The 18,408-nt window shown below is 34.4% G+C and overlaps 1 protein-coding gene across 1 annotated transcript; it reads left to right on the forward strand.

Moving 5' to 3' along the window:
• Positions 1–498: 498 nt before the first annotated feature.
• On the forward strand, positions 499–17,111 carry LOC108705017 (vomeronasal type-2 receptor 26). Its single transcript, XM_018241791.1, has 5 exons — positions 499–511; positions 6,214–6,365; positions 7,404–7,661; positions 10,808–10,937; positions 16,207–17,111. The coding sequence occupies exons 1-5, from the start codon at positions 499–501 to the stop codon at positions 17,109–17,111; spliced, it is 1,458 nt and encodes a 485-aa protein (XP_018097280.1).
• Positions 17,112–18,408: the final 1,297 nt, after the last annotated feature.

Genomic DNA, 18,408 nt, shown 5'->3' on the forward strand with positions numbered 1-18,408 from the left:
GTCACACATTGAGTTTATCCTTAATACGCTTAAAGAGCCAAAAACATATTTTACAACTTGAAAATTGAACATTTCAGGCAAAATCAAAAAAAGACATTTGTTTTCTGAGTCATTTTCATTACGTATTTCTTTATTTATTTTTTTCTCTGGTCACTACTATCCACTATCAAGCACAACAGCTAAACAATCACAGTCATTCCTGTCTGTTTCCTATGAACTACAGCCCTACTATGTAAATTTGGGCCTCTGCTCATGACTCACTGGCATATTCCCTGTGTGGTGCCCCAACCAAACTGTGTGACTTTCTTTTATATCTTGTAATGATCGAATTGTTAAACTGTGTGTGCATTCCTCTCCCCATGTTATTCTGAATCCTGATGTAGATAACTCACACACTGGAAGAGAACCTATGCACAGAAGTAAGGTTCTTCATTAGACTGCCATGTTTCATACAATATCCCAAATACTATTGCAGAATAAACAAACTCAGGGAGAGAAATGCCTTGTCAAGGTAAGTAAAGAGCAACAATATGTTGTTCCCTATCATGCACTGTCATCATTACCAAAACCCTATAACCCTATAAGCCAGTTTCAAGCTGTATATGCAGTAGACACTAAATAGGGCACAGCAGCATCATTAAGGATTAGCTTTACATTTTTTTTATGAAATTATATGTTTTTATACAAATTGATGCATCTTAGTTACAATCAAGTAAAAGGTACAGTTTTAGAAAATACTTATTAGACTTATTAACTAACATCGGCCTTCTCATGATTCAGAGCTTTTCGGAAAACAGATTTCCAAATAAGGGATCCAATAACTGTATAATCTAGGCTAATTCATGGACTTTATGATGTTTATGGTCTATGAAAAGCAAGTTCTTTATTGCAGAGTTTTTTTTGCAGTTTTAGATTATACCAAACCCTGTTCCAAATACTCCAAAAGGGACAGTTTTATAAAATGTTCACATGTTAGAAAAAAAACCCCTTTTATTGCATGTAATTCAGTGCTAAAGCCCTGACTATATCATAATTAAATAAACAAACATTTAGCAGTGTTGCACACAGAAACATTTATCAGTTACTTAATTATTTTGATAATTAAAATGGAAAATTCATACAAATAGTGCACACCATACCTAACAACTAAAGGTGCATCCCAGTTCCATGTGGCCCCCATGCTCGGCCCTCCTTAATCATTTTGCACCACTGGACACTTCAAAGGAGGTCAAGTGAGTCTGAATGATTGTAATACTGGATTATAGTGGAAACATAGATTGGGATCTTCCTTGTAATAACTAGACTGAATGCTAAGAGATATCAGAAGCTACTGCTGCCACGACTGACTGCCAGCACTGGTACCCAGAGGAAGGGGGTCAACCTACACTGCACCTGCACTGTACCATAGATAATTACAGCAATCTGGATGTTAGTGCACCAATGGCTTCCTGAATTTGCTCCTTTATAAGTAACATATTAAATAGATAAACAATTTTTCCATAATCTGGATAAACCAAGAACAAAACCCCAGTTTACAATGTTACATATTTGCCAGGACTGGCGAGAAGAAAAGAATTGAGAGTGAGCATTAGAGCATCAGAGCACATTTATTATTATAGACAGATCAAAGAAGCAATAATATTATAGAGAAGGGCACTAAAATGGCACATCATTCACTTGTAATAAATAAGTGTTTGGAAAGCGGCCTTATTTTCCACTGGTAACTGGTTGTGTTTTATATGTAATCATATCAGTGTTTCTCATTGTAGGTATTGTCAGAACGGAAGGAAGGAAAATATTCTAAAACATAATAGTAAAAAAAACCTACTGTTAAATATATGTATGTCCCTTTGCCATGATAAAAGATACAGGTATATGCAAGAAATGCAGACATGTTCTTTAGATAACATGTATTATTGGCTTTGGATGGATTATAAGTATGCATAAAATGTAATGTAAAAAGCATATTGTTAAGTCCCAAACCCATTCCCCTGCAGATGTTATATAAAAAATAATTCTAATAAAATTTGGGCATGCTTATAATGTTTTCCAAGGCAGATTTCAGCAGCCTTAAAGATTGTAAGCAATCAATTGTTTCCATTTATGCATTGCCTGACCTCATCTCTAATTACAGCCCCATATTTATTTGTAATTTTAGGAACTAAAAGTGGATACTGGGGATGTTAGGGGAAAAAACACAATTGCAAATTTTACATGAATCACAAGAAAAATGTTACCAGACAGATAATGCTCATAACTTTTTTAACTACAGCTACAAATGAAGGACATTATACATTTTACTTGTACATGGTCTCTAATCAGAGGTCTCTCATTTAATCAGCTGAGAGTGCTATTCTTCTTGGCAGTCATATGGGTAACACCCTGTAGCACTAAACTGAGTGGGTCAGACTCACAGTGCCGTATTCACATTACTAAGCCTAAATATGAGTACAAATATATTCAGGATGGAGACATCATCATTGGAGGAGTGTTTACTGTAAATAGTGATATATTTTATATACCAGATAACAATAATAAGAATATACCTCTCTGTGTAAAGTAAGTATTTAACAAAACATTTTCTTTATTTCTAAAAGATAAATATGTTCAGCAGATATGTTGACAACGTTGAGCAAAAAAATTTTTTTTTCTCAAACTTTGTATTTGAATTGATATGATAGGGTATCTGTCACACAGACATTAAAAGCTGAGTAACAAAATAAATTAAACATGAAATCAATATTAATTATATTAGAACTAATTTAAATATTTTAGCTATCAATCATATATTGCCTTTCCCAACCCTATGAGTCAGGCACAGCAACTGCTGCTTAATTCAGCACTTCCTGGATATCACTGCACTCCAGACATCTTCTTCCTCTTCCAATTACCTATATTTATGCAGCCTGTACAGGGCCGTGGACACCACTTCTTCCATTTAATTTTGGGATGGCACATCCATTGGATTTTGGGATGACACAAAGTTTGTCTTGATAACCATTTCCACAAAATGGCAGCTGCCAGTATTCTGTAATTGTAAAATACAAAATAATGAGGTAGACAAGATTAAAATAATTTATAAAGCATAAGTAAAATTTATTTCACTCAACTAACAGAATACAATAGCATTTGGAATTATTTCTTAGGGTGACAGGTTCTCTTTGAATTAATATTTTTGTTTGCTCAACATTTGTATTTCATTTTAGCGGGTTTTAGTTTTTGTTAACTTTTATCATCATTATTGCTACATGCTTCTACAGTAATAATTAATTGGCATCCCCCTCCTGTCAGCATAGAAACACAATATATTGTCATACTTTTAAAGGATGAAGCTGGATGTTGGCCTCAAACTAAATGTTATGCTACTGGCTGCTTGTATCTTGTTTTATATGTTTTCAGTCCTTTTTGTCATAAGTGGGGTCTAGTGCTGCTCTCATTTTTGTGAATTGATATTATTGTGGCTCAATGCATATTGATCTATTCCTTTAATTGTATTTTAGTTTGTAATTTTACTACAATATAACAGGCCACATTGACAGTTTATTAAGTTAAATAACATTTTTTGAAGTACGTTAGTTGGTGCCTGATGCGGTATGGTTTACTAGTGATGGGCAAATCTGACATAATTTGCTTTTACAAATTCACAGTACAGCAAAAAAAGTCCCCAAATGCATTGAAGTCAATGGGTAGACCACTCAAACTGCACACTATTTTTTTTTACTATCCATTATAGTTTATGTGTGTTTTTCTTGGTGAAACGAGATTAAATATTTTGCTCATCCCTATTTATAACCACTAAATGGATGGAAAAATGTGTCTCAACATATTAGAGTGTTACACATCACACAGTTTCCACATCTAAAAACACACTTTTTTGGATACCATGTTCAGTGGTTAAACATATTTGCTTGCTGGATCTCTCTCGGGTTTCTGTTTCTCCTATATCTAAAGCATACCCTCTTGTTAACAATTTTTGCAAGTTCTGCATTGCCTACTGTGTTTGTAAAAGGCTCTGTGAAGCCTGAAACATCGCTTATCCAGGTCCTGCCAGTGTTCCAAATAAAGGCATTTTTTATTCAAAGAAAATTGTGGTGCTGTACTACAAGGAATTTTTGTACAAGAAATCATCCAAACCACTCTTTAAAGCTTAGACATTCTATAACTTCACTGATCTCACAAGACTAAAGGGTGGGCAATTGTCCTTTGCTCTTTTAAAATTATTAAAACTGAGAGTGGGTTAATTTATGAGAAATTTTGAACATGTTATCACATACTTGGATGCCAATCAATCAGCAAAAAAGACCCAAAAAATTAAAATGAAAAAGGACACAACAGTAAAACTGAAAACATTCGTTTTTTTAAATATATAAATAGCAATAAATAATGCAGAAAAGTGTGGGAGCATTGGTATTAAAGGTAAGTTAGTTGGTTTCTGGAAACACTAAGAAAGTAGAAATTATAATCCATTTTTTAAAGAAACTAATTGATAATGGTTTCCTTAACCAATTCATTTAATTTAAATACAGGTAACAGGTTGACGCGAGTTCATGTGGTATTCATACCAGGGTATAACAGAAGCTCAACTCTCTGGCTGGCCAACTAATTATTAATATTTTATGATCCTCTGATGGAAGGTGTAGTTCTAAAGTGGTTTCATTATTCCAAATGGGATGTCATTCTCAGCATAGCTATAGACCTGTTAGTTTGACATTAGTGGCAGAAAAAAGGTTTAGAAGGCACTAATAAGTGATAAGATACTGGAATACATCAGATATATGTCCTGAAACAGGATTTAGAGTATATGCTTTATCTATTTAAATTATGGTAATTTTAATTTGACCTGGAAAAGTTTTTTTTATACTATAATGTTTGTTTTTTAAACTTACATTTATCATAAGAGAAAAACAATTTTCACTGTATCTATGACAAAGCATTTGAAAAAAACAAACAAAAGATAATATAAGAAACATCATGGAGTAATTCTTAAATTGAAGAAAGATAGACAGACAGCTTCTAATATCATTGTGTTTTTAAAGATTCTTTCCAAACTTGAAAAGCTTCTTGAATATTTTTTTTCTACTTCTATAACATAATATAGGCTTCTGAATGTTTAAAAATATTTTAAAATCTAGAATATAAACACATATAGAAACATAATTCATTATATGCATTAAAATACAACTGATCTGGAAACTCCAATGTATTCCAAATGCTCCAATAATAAATATGTATGGTTTTATGGAGATTTCTGAATTTAATAGTCAAAATCTTCAAACAATACACTACTAAATTTCTAAGCACACCTCTAGAAATCTGCGTACTTTAAAGGTACCAACAGAAAGTTTACCCTAGCAAACCCTAAATACAGTAGGTCTTTCGACAAATTACCAAGTTGCAATGCTTTCCTAATGTTGTGATTTTTTTAATTATGGCCTCAAAGCTTCTAGTTTATAGCATCTTATCTCCTTGGTTAACCAGATGGAACATCCTAGATATGAATTTCAGGGTTTTGCTGAACAGTAAGGGGGTTATTTATCAAAGGTCAAGTTTTTTTATACCTCAAATTAACTGTTCAGATTCGCCCATCAGTTCTCTCCAAGTCTAATCTAATAAATTAAATCTATGCAGTCCAATATGCATAGATTTACCAATATATGTTGCCTGTAGTGACCCAAAATTAACATTTTATTGCCTGCTAATCCAGCTGTCTGCATATTATGCGTCATAAAACCCCCTAAACGCACCACAGAATTATAAATATGTTGTAAAGTACATATCCAGGATAATCCAAAATGGGTATACAATATGTATTATATTGATAATGAGTTGAGTGCAGAGGACCTCTTGTATTAGTCTAAATACCAATGAAGTGGCAGCTATCCCATAACTAAACTAATTGCAATCTATACAGCATTTACTGGTCACATATTGATGATTTTTTCTGAAACTGTGGATTGTTTTACATCCGGTTCAATCACATTATGTATCTGTGATCTTTTTTTGCAATTGGAAGTGCACAACTTGTAAATCCTTGTGAAATACCTCCTTAGTAACAGAATTAATATTTTCACAGTCCCTTTTCCGATTTCTACAGAGATATCAGGTCCTTATTATATGCAGTTGATGAGATCAACAAGAACCCAGATCTATTGCCCAACATAACTCTCGGATATCATGTATATGACTCTTGTGCGGATTCCCGTCATTCTATAGGGAGTGTCCTGCAGATATTATCTGGTCCTAGAAGTGTAGTTCCTAATTATTCCTGCAGGGACAAAGGGCAAATTGCTGGATTTATTGGAGATCGGTCAACAATCACATCCCTGCCTATAGCCCAGCTATTGAGTATCTATGGATACTTACAGGTAACTCATCTTGTTTATACACAGCTTGTTAAACTTTTCTCACTGTGTTAAGAAAAACACTTTTAAGTAGAAAATATGCCCTTTTTTGACATAAGCTCATTCATTTAAACTTTTAAAAAGTTGCAAAAACATTTTCTGAACTTCCAAAAATAAATATTAATGTATTTTTTTTACACAAATATAGCTTCATGAATTCTGAATGCTGTTTAGAACATGGCTTAGCTGGGTTTGAGTTATAGGGCTTCAATAACAACACGAACGACACTTTTTTTAAAAAAAAGTACAGTGTTAGTCATTGCAAGTCCTGTGTATTCTGCATATTTTTGTTCTTCACTATCTCTACCTTGTATTTATTTGTTATTGATGTCTGTAGACTCTAATTAATGAAAACAATTGTTGTGTCAAATGTCAAATGACTTCAATGCGTTTTTGCCAAATTTTTGTCGAAGAGAAACTGGTCAGATTCGCCCATCAATTGTTGTTATATTTCCCTCAACTAAATTTGCCGCTCAGTTATTTCTCCATAATTCATGATTTAAAGTTAATTACATTTACTCATTTAAATGTTACTAAAGTAATGTCTTTTGTGCAGTGCAGATCTTTTATCACCATCATGATATCCCATACTGCACATGCTTTATCCTAAGTCATTCATTAATGACAATTAATATAATTAATAGAATATTTACAGTGTCCATCAGCTGGAAAAGATGCACCAGTAATTTGAATACTTCCTTACTTAACTGATGCTTGTTTGTTCTTATGGACAGCTTTACCTACAGTAGTAGAATTACAAATTAGTTGGAGCTGTCCTTTGTAAATTTTCCAGACTAATCAAGTTGCCTACTATAAGAAAGTGAGCAGATACTAGAGATATAAATATAGGTTATCTAATGTAATAACATTGTATGTGTCACAAAACACACATAGAATCACCACTCATATGAAAGGACATGTCATTTATTAGTCGATTATGTTAGTGTGCTTTTGTTTCTCTTCATTTTGATGGTATTTATATTTTAGTTTCAATGTTTTCAGATTAGTTATGGTGACACAGACCCTGTGCTGAATGACAGATCTCTATACCCATACTATTTTAGTACAGGACCAAGTGAGCACGTACAGCACATTGCTATAGCAAAGCTGGTGAAACATTTTGGTTGGACCTGGGTGATCATTTTGGCATCTAGTGATGATGGTGGACAGAGAGAGAGTCAAAACCTCAAAAACGAGATCACTAAACTCGGTGCTTGTGTTGACCTCATTGGCACTTTAACGGAAGATGAAAACACAGCTGTACGAACATTACAGAAAATACAAAACTCTACTGCAGAGGTTGTAATCTTTTGTGGGGGGCATTTTTATAAGTATTCTTTATTATTATTGGTAGCAAAAAAGCTAAACAATAAGATGTGGGTGTTTCCAGTAAAATGGGGTTTGGCCATGAAGTATTTTTTATATAAAGGCTGTCTCCTATTTGAAGAAGTAACACTGGTGTTTAGTAAAGAAGATGAAGAAACGTTTAAAAAACATATATTGGAAATAAAAGAAGACATGTTACTTAAAGACTTATTGGCAAAAGAGACATTTTGTTTGACACATGATAAGGAGAAGGACACTTTATTTCAACATGTTTATTCATTAAACTATACAAACTGCTCAAGTATAAAACTGAAAATGGGTTATCCTAGTCACAGAGTGTCCAGAGCAGTAAATGGATTGGCGCAGGCAGAGCACAACATGCTTTCTTCATCTGGAAATACAGTGTTACACAAAACAATTCACCAAAAACAGGTAACTAGACTTGCCGATCTAATAATGATCATCTATTCCTTTATGTTTATGAGAAATTTGATGGTTCTTGATTGGGTTTGGAGTTGTGTGACTACGTGGTAGAATTGAACATTCTAAGTTGCTAACAATCAAAATTTATTCCGTAAATCTGGAAAAATGTGTGTTTTTTTCTATATTAAGTTGAAAAACACGAAAACTTTTAATACCAATCTTCTCCAACTAAGGGGCAGATTTATCAAAGGTCAAAGTGAATTTTCTAATTAAAAAACTTCAAATTTCGAAATAATTTTTTGGGTACTTTGACAATTGAATAGGCCAAATTCGACTTCGACTTCAATTCAAATTGAAAAACCTTAGAAGATTCGACCACTTGAAAATCTAAGTACTGTCTCTTTAAAAAACTTAGAACCTTAAACCTGCTGTTTTGCTGTTTAGCCTATGGGGACCTCCTAGAATCTATCTGAGGCTTTTGGGCAAGTTTTGAGAAGTCAAAGTTTTTTTAAAAAACTTCCTTCCAATCATTCGATCATATGATTTTACTTTGATCGTACTTCGATCGAATACGGCCGTTTTCGCTGGAAAAAATACTTTGACTATCAAAGTACTCAAATTCGATGGTCCAATATCGAAGTTTTTTTACATCGAAATTCGATCCTTGATGAATATGCCCCTAAAAGTTGTCAAGGTGCTATAGAAGTCGTTGGGATGTTTTAGAATTTTCTTTCAATATGAATTGTCCAGAAAATTTAAATATTTAGAGGTTTTTGAGGTATTCATATTTATTTTTGGAACGTTCAGCTGTTTTTTCATACACACTTTTTGTATTAGGATCAATGACACAACCTCTAAACCCACTTAATAAATAAGCCTCCACATATTGAAGCTCTAAAACTAGAGATCACTCGTGAATCCTCTGAAAGCCAATGATTTTTCAAATGGGGAGCAGGTCTAGTAGAAACAAGTATCATGAAGATCGCACATGGTCATTTTACACAGTGGGGACTTTTGCAAAATCACACACAACCACAAGCATGCATACATATGAGGTGTCATTTATAAAGAAGTGCAAGGAGTGCAGAGATATGCAACAATTTATTTTGTGAGGAAGAAGTTGCGCAAAGTGCTAAGACATGCAGGACTGCCCTCTTTAGCATCATAAATGATATCTATACATTTTATTTAAATATGTGGTGTTTTTATCCATTTAATTTCTCAGCATAATTACTGCCTTTTATTTTAGTGATTATATTGCAATTGTTGATTGCTTGTTTGAGCACATGAAACAATCCCTGCACAGATAGTCTAGTAAAAACTTTGACCACTATCTGATTTTGAGATGTTTTTTATTGCATTGATTGGTTTTATTGGATTTTTTGTGACTTTGTTGTATTTTTTCATCGTTCCAGATTACGTCCATTCATAATTATGATGTTTTATCATTGGACTGTAAAACATGCAACATATAAGATGCTGTAAAATAAAAACTTTGAGATGATATTCAGAAATGTTATAAAAAAAAATTTAGATTTGGCAGTGATATATACTTTGGAGAGAAAAGACATGGTTGCCAACTTTTGAATATTTGTATTTTCCAAAAGATCAGTTGCATCTGCTTCTTTACAGTCTGTTTTGCATTAAACTCAATTGATTAAAGGTTCTTACATCACATTGTGCTCTTCACACTTCTTCACACCATATTTATTGACACAGCAGAACCCTGGAGCTACTCCTCCTCCAGACTAGGCAGTAGCTCCAGGGCTCCATTAGTGACTGTCACTGTGAAATTATAACAACTGAACTGTCCAGGCCACTGCATTTAATTTACAGTGAAGTGTAAATGCAGTTGTATTAATACTGATGCTGCTGGTGCCACTTTCCCATGTCACTAAAACACCACAATAACTATAGAGTTTAGTATCACAATAGCCTTTGATATTATGTCTGTCCAAGAAATCATCCAAGTCCCTCTTATAGTCATTAACTGAATCAGCATCACAACATCACCCGGCAGTGCATTCCCCAACCTCACATCCTTTTGCTGAAAGTCTAAATATTCCCAAAGCACTCTTTAGTGCCTGGTACATCTGTCCCAAAAACACAGAACTTTATTTCTTGGATAGTTAAAAAAAAAAACATGACAGCAGCCAGCACATTATTATACAGAAAGGCCTTACAATTTGACACATAAATGCCAATTCCGCTGTCACATGATAACATTCAGCTGCACTTTCCCACAAAAAATGAAAAATTATTTACTTTTATTATTTTGGGAAAACAACAGTTTTTTTTAGTATTTTCATTTCTATTTTATGGCCCAGAGTTGCTGTTTGAACAACTGCTGCCTAAAGTTAAGATTAGCTGGGAAAGCTCTATTTTACATTCATAGTCATACTTCAATCAGGGTTCTGCAATATTTTACAGTCAGTATAATTTGGAAATAATTGTTGAAGCAACCATAACTTGTTTACTTTACATACAATCATGTCAGAAGTCCTTTATATTTCTAATTACTCACTGTAGTTACCCTGTATTCACTATTAGAATGCATGTAAGGTAACCAATAATAAGGCTATATCTCCATTTCCTAAGAAACCAGATAGATATTCGACAGTTGATTATTTTATCTTAAGCTTCATTACCTTCCACAGTTACACCGATATCTACGAAATGTTGGCTTAAATGCCCCCCCACCGGGAGAAATAGCTTTAAATGAATCATATGAGATTTACTCCATGTATTATTATGAGTCAACCGACATCAGTTATGCAGAAAGTGTTGGTAAATATGAGTGGTCAGAATCTGGAAGTTCTCTTCAAATCAGTAACCAAAAGATAGTCTGGAAGAATAACACTAATAACCAGGTATGCAGAAAATACTTAAATGTTTACTATATATATATATATATATATATATATACTTGATCAGAAGGACCCGCACTCTATGTATGGTGAATCAAATTTCTTTATTTATCATAAAAGCATATCCAATGTTTTGTCCCACATTAGGGCCTTTATCAAGAACAATTTGCAAGTGAGTCTGTGCTCATTTAAATATCTTAATCACCCCAATCATAAATGGCGCCACATATAACATCATATAGGCCAATAGTCATCAAACTCAGCTATTAATATGTATGACCGTAAATGCAAAATCTCTTTTCTCACCACTTGGTGTCACCATTGAGTAAAGTGAAATTAGTGTCCAGAAGTGAAAAAAGTCCATTCAGAAATAGTCCATTCATATAAACCTGCGAGTTTATACAAATCATATATTTAGTTAGCAGATATGACAGATACACATTATACATTTAGAGGCAACACATTATCAAAATTGTCAGTTTATTGTTGTTACGCTACCAACACAAGCAAAATAATATCCAATAGAACAATTAACAAATCCTCCTGTATTGTCTACATGGTCCACCGTGAAATGAAGATTATTTTAAGTTTAAAAGCAACTTAGAACCAGCTGATCATTTAACTCCTTTCTTGCCATGCAGTCCAATTCATAGATCCATTAGGCCTCTCTTTTGAGCAAAGCTTGAGCACCGGTTACTCACCGGTGACACCAAGTGGTGAGAAAATCGTTTTTGCATTAAGAGTCATACACATGAATAGCTGAGTTAGATGACTATATATAAAGTGCACTATACAATGTCACCACTAGTTGTGCCCATTCTGTCACATGTCACATAGTGGTGATATGTACTAAGATATGTTGATGGTCAATGATGAGCAAATCTGGTGAAAAATTTTAGAAACACATTGAAGTCAATGGGCGCCAACATTTGTTTTTTCATGCAATAATTTTTTACGCTTGTGACAAGTTTTCTCATTTAAAAGTCAATGGGAGTTTTTTCTTGTGGCAACTTTTTATGTCCCTTCGACTATTTTGACCAAATGCATTAAAGTCAATGGGAATTTTTTCTTATGGCAACTTTTTTGTCTTGTCAAAATTTTTTATAGGGATGCACCAAATCCACTATTTTAAATTCAGCCAAACTACCCGAATCCTTTGCAAAAGATTAGACCGAATACCAAACCGAATCTGAATCCGAATTGGCAAATGCCAGGGGTGCGAAGGGGAAAACCTTTTTTACTTTGTTTTGTGACAAAAAGTCAGGCAATTTCCCTCCCAGCCTCTAATTTGCATATGCAAATTAGGATTTAGATTCAATTTGGCTGGGCATAAGGATTTGCCTGAATCCTGCTGAAAATGGCTGAATCCTGAACCGAATCCTGGATTCAGTGCATCCTGAAACAAATTCTCTCATTACTATTGCTGGTATTTTTTGCAATATATGTATTGATGTTTCTGAAAAGAAAGAAAGTTTGGACTATTTACTAGAAGCTCCCATATGCCAAAGGTAGGTCTATTCTATATTGTGGAGTTGATGCTGCGTGGTATTTACACTTAGAGGACCACACAGTTTAATGCATGTATCTAAAAATCCCAAAGTTTTATGGGAACATCTAGAACATTTGTATAACCCGCCCAGACACTTCAACCAACCACATATCATAGGGGGGGATAATGAAGAAGTCATGGATTTTATCCCTAATCTATCACACTTAATGGAGGTTTGAAATAATCTCTCAAAATGGATCCCTAAATGGATCCTTATCACCCTCAGGCATAGAGTTGGTTTACTTCTTTGCTATGGAAATGTTCAACTAATGATTTATTTATAATAAATTAGTGTATTTGTCTCTGTGGATCAGTGGAACTATATTCGTTTAGTGTTTTCCTAAAGATTAATACATTGTAGAAAACTTTCTTATATTTATATTTGATTCGTAGATTCTAAGATCCCAGTGCTCTGCAAACTGCCCTCCTGGCTACAGAAAAGTCTCAAGGAATGGAGTGCCCCCCTGCTGCTATGACTGTGCACCTTGCTCAGAAGGCGAAATCTCCAATTTAACTGGTACCTAGATAATTGTAACTAGATTAAATTGTGTGAAAAGGTGTTAAGGTTTGTCATACAAGAGAGTGGAAATAAAATAAGGAAATCCCAATCTGAAATTTTAAAAATTTACTAAAGAAGGGTAATAACAAGAGATATTAATTGGTGAATTTATTCGCCATGCGCAAATTCACGCCAATTTGCAAGATTCGCCGCCAGTGAATAAATTCACGTAACGGCCACGAAAATTTGCTTCGGCCTCAAAAATTCACCGGCCTCAAAAAAACGGACGGCGGCGTCAAAAACGAGACGCCAGCACCGTTTTGCAAATTTCACATGGAATTTGCAAATTTTTCAGTGAAGCAAAACGGCGCAAATTCGCCCATCTCTAACAAGAGGCTAATTTATTAAGGACTTAATTTTCAGTGGTATTAGAACTTTTTGAAATAATGATTAAACCAATTTTCTCTAAAACCATGAATGCCATGAAAGTTATTAAAAAATCCAAATATTAAATGTATGAACAGAAAAAAAGCTGAACAATGAGCAAAAAAACTATGAATATACTAAAACCTCAAAAAATTTCAGTAGAAGTGAAAAAAAATCTGAAAACCTCTATAAGTCTGAATATTAAAAAAAAAAAGGTCTAAATAGGATCAGCGTAGCTCCCATTGACTTCTAAGAGATCTCGACTACTTTTACTTTGAGAAGTTTTGTAATAGAGTTTTTCATGGTTTTTACATTTATTAGATCTTGAGTTTTAAGGAGTTTTTAGGAAGAAAATACACATTGAGGAACAATGTCAAAAACCTTTAACATTTTAAGCCTGGCTGAGAAATTATTTTTCTGAAACAAACGATTTTCAGGAATCTGGGTTAATGACTAAAAGAAGAGTGGAGAAGGAAGGAAGTGATCAAAGTACACACCAAATTCTTTAAAAGAAAATAAACACATCAGTTAATAGTGCTGTTCTAGCAGAATTCTGCACTGAAATTTTTTTATTATTAAACCAAACATATATTTTTTTTATATTTAATTTTGAAATCCAACATGGAGCTAGGCATATTGTCAGTTTCCCAGAAGCCAAATACAAGAGTCCTCTGCACTCAACCCATTATCAATATATTTAAGACAGCGACATTTTGTGCATACTGCTACTAAAAAATGCCTTACCCTTTAAACAAAACAGGGATTGTTTGTCCATATATTGCAATATATTTAAGATGGCCAACTACGTCAAAGTCATCCCATATCTGGCCAGTCCTATGCTCAATTTTATCTGATTCATTAAGAATTCTATTGCTTCATTATACATTTTACAAAGGGACTTGGTTTTACCTGCAACTTAACTTGCTGCTTTCAAAGTAAACCTCCATACTTGGCTGCCCTTTTATTAGACACCAGTGGGATCACCTGACTATAGCTGGGAAGGGTGGGAGCTACAACATGGAGCTGGTCACTGCTCCTGTATAAACTATAACAAACAAGGGAAAGTTGTGCTCACCACTATTTTTTAAAACCATTAGGCGGGGGTGCAATGAGGGTGTGACCACAAAATACATATAGTCAAATACAAGAGTCCTCTGCACTCAACCCATTATCAATATATTTAAGACAGCGACATTTTGTGCATACTGCTACTAAAAAATGCCTTACCCTTTAAACAAAACAGGGATTGTTTGTCCATATATTGCAATATATTTAAGATGGCCAACTACGTCAAAGTCATCCCATATCTGGCCAGTCCTATGCTCAATTTTATCTGATTCATTAAGAATTCTGTTGCTTCATTATACATTTTACAAAGGGACTTGGTTTTACCTGCAACTTACTTGCTGCTTTCAAAGTAAACCTCCATACTTGGCTGCCCTTTTATTAGACACCAGTGGGATCACCTGACTATAGCTGGGAAGGGTGGGAGTTTCCCACAAGCCCTCAGGTTGTGTGACTTGTGCACTGAGAAACTGCAGCCACTCTTTACTGCAGTACTGCAAGTTGGAGTATAATCTCCCCCCCCCTCCCTCCCCAGCAGTCTATCAACTGAACAATGGGCAGCTAACCAGATAGCAGCTACCTGACATTAGTTTGTATTGTTAAAAGTGCTGCAAGTGGTAGACATGAGAATTGCACCAAAGCAGGAAAACCCCTATAGGGTATACTTTTAGGAATGCAAACACAACATAGGGTTCTGGTATAATACAATGGGAAGGAGAGCTGTTCCATCCTGAAGTGCTGGCTCCTTCTCAGAGCTCAGAATCAGGCACAACACACTGAGATGACTCCTCCACACTAATATTACATCTAAAAAATGCATGTATTGGTTCAAATATAACATTTTAAACGATAGAGTGAATTATTTGCAATGTAAACAGTGTAATTTAGAAATAAAAAGTAAACCATAAGAATCATGACAGAATCCCTTTTAGCTGTCCTAAGACACTTGCTACCTCTCAATAAAAGTTGGCAAACATTTCTCTCCTTTTGTATTTTTTGTTTTGTGTATTGTTTATATGTTTGTTTAATATGTGTGGAAAGTATATAGAAGAGGAATTACTGCATCTCATTAAAATGTTCATACTGTCAACTAATTGTGAGTAATAAATCAAAGCATAAGAGTCTACTGGCACCTTCTTATTCAAGTTCAAGTGAAGGGGATCAACACTCAGAGGCTCCATGAAGTTCATTTTTGTTTTGGTGTTATTTCCATATTTGGGCACTTAACCAGTTTTCCTTTGCTGTGTGCATAGAAAGTAAGGGCTAAAGAAATATTTTTAAAATAGTTTTGCCTATTGATGTAATTATGAAGCACAGAATAAGATTAAAATGTCAGAATGAATATCTTTTAAAACATTTTAGGATTTTAGGAAAACTGGAATAGAAAAGGCAGGATATCTTTATTTTATCAGCAGATGTTGTATTGCTTTTATCATCAACCGAAAACTCAAGTTCAGCTCAAGTGAGGCCCCTGAATTCTAGATGGTAGATTATAGATAGTGGTTGAGGTGTTGTCACAACACTTACACAATGACATCAATGACAATTAATTTCATGTTTTTTTTCAAGTACATGATATGTATCATATGGATAATATGTTCTCATTCAAACTTTAAAATTTTATGCTGACAGATTTTTTTTTTCTTGCAGATATGGACAATTGTCTAAAATGTGGGGACTATGAATGGCCAAACCCAAATAAAACTGTGTGTATTGAGAAGCCAATTGAATTCCTATCATATAGTGATGATTCTCTAACTCTGACCTTTATTGTCCACTCACTGGTGTTTTTTATAATAGCAGCAGTTATTCTGGGAATCTTTATTATGTTTCAAGACACTCCAGTAGTGAAAGCCAATAATCACATTTTGAGCTTCATTCTCCTTGTCTCCATCAAGCTCAGCTATCTCTCTGTGTTTTTGTTTCTTGGCCAACCTATTGATGTAACCTGTATTTTCCGGCAAACCTCCTTTGGAATCACCTTTTCCATGGCTATGTCATCTGTACTAGCTAAGACTACCATGGTTTACTTTGCTTTTAAAGCCACCAAGCCTGGCAGTCCATGGAGAAAATGGGTTGGAGCAAAGGTGGCTTATTGTATTGTTTTTGTTTGTTCAATTATCCAAATGCTAATTAGTGTTATCTGGTTGGCCACTTCTCCCCCCTTTGTAGAGCTTAATTTACTTTCAGAACCTGGAAAAATCATCATTCAGTGCAATGAGGGCTCTGTCATTGCCTTCTATATTGTCCTCTCCTACATGGGATTGTTGGCATTTGTGAGTTTCATTGTAGCTTTCTTGGCTCGGACATTACCAGACAGTTTTAATGAGGCCAAGTACATCACTTTCAGCATGTTGGTGTTCTGTAGTGTTTGGATCACAATGATCCCGGCCTATCTAAGCACCAAAGGCAAATACATGGTGGCAGTGGAAATATTTGCTATGATCTCTTCAAGCAGTGGCCTTCTTTTCTGTATATTTCTACCCAAATGTTACATTATTTTATTAAAGCCTGAGATGAATACTAAGAAATATTTACTAGGGAATAAGAAATAGGGATGTATAAATAAGTAATTAGGGAGTATTTTATGACATTTCTACATTGCGTGTACTTATTCCTTTATTTTTGATTCTTAGACAATACAATACATATTTAGTTAAAAACAGAATTGCCTATAGGTTTTTGACAACATCATATCAGCCCATTAGGATTATCAACATTTTTTTGGAAAAAAATGTAATTCAATAGGAATATGATTACAATTGTTTTAACTGAATTTCAATTAGGCAACACAATAGTTTTGGTCTCACAATGTCCAAGCTGACCAGACATGCCACTGAGCATGAGATAAACATTTACAATTGTTATTCAGGAAATTAATCTAATCAAATAAGATATAATTTGGGTATAGAAAAGTTGATGCAATCCTATTAATGTATTTTTAACCTGTAGAGCAAATCCTAAAATGGACACAATATTTTAAGAGTTTGGGACCTATTTATTAAAATTCTACATTTTTTGAGGGTGAAAACTCAAATTTTTGGAAAATGCATAAAAAAAATCGGAATCTGAAAATACTCCATCTCAAACCTGTTGAAGTCATGTAGAAGTCAATGGCAGATTGTCGGCGTGATGTGACAATGTGTGATGTCATTTTGCTGAAAATGTGAAATAAAAGGATGCCGGAGACCCTAGTTCAATGCCCAAAAATAGGTCTTTCTTTGCAAAGTTCCTGGGTGCTCTTAGATACTTTTCCTGATTGATTCTTCAGTTCCTGACTTTCAACTTTGTTGCTGACTATGATTCCTCACTTCCTGCCCTTATCTTTTTGCCTGGATATGACTACAAACTTTCTTAAACCCTTTTGATCCTGCAGACTGCACTTCCCGTATACAGTTCCTCCTAGGTCCCGACTCCTATCTTCTATGACTGTCTGCCCCTCACAGGCATATAGACAACATGCTGTCTGTAACAACTTTCCATCCTAAGTCCAGACCTTTGTGCCCTTCTCACTACTAGGAACTGCTCTTTAGTCTAATCGCTGAGGTTTTCCAATCAAAATAACAAATGACAATCAGTTTACTGCTTTATAATTTCCTATAGAACTACAGCTCTGATATGACTTGTTGTAAAGAGAGAATTCAGAAATCAGGAATAATGGGGGGATAAAGTTGATTATATGGGGAACAATGTACTGCCTGTTGTAAAATACAAGGATAAATCACTGACAAGTTCCATGTCCACATAAAAGCATGAGTCGGAAGGCCACATGCTTTTATACAGTTCATAGAACTCAAAGGTGACTTCTAATATCCTTATATTTTACAACAGGGGGTACAAAATACACAAGTT

This window comes from Xenopus laevis, chromosome 1L (assembly GCF_017654675.1).
Source record: "Xenopus laevis strain J_2021 chromosome 1L, Xenopus_laevis_v10.1, whole genome shotgun sequence".
NCBI classification, from domain to species: Eukaryota; Metazoa; Chordata; class Amphibia; order Anura; family Pipidae; genus Xenopus; species Xenopus laevis.

Coding starts and splice junctions, on each gene's coding strand:
- LOC108705017 (XM_018241791.1), top strand. Junction 6,366..7,403: donor GTATCTATGGATACTTACAG/GTAACTCATCTT, acceptor CAATGTTTTCAG/ATTAGTTATGGTGACACAGA. Junction 7,662..10,807: donor CGGAAGATGAAAACACAGCT/GTACGAACATTA, acceptor TACCTTCCACAG/TTACACCGATATCTACGAAA.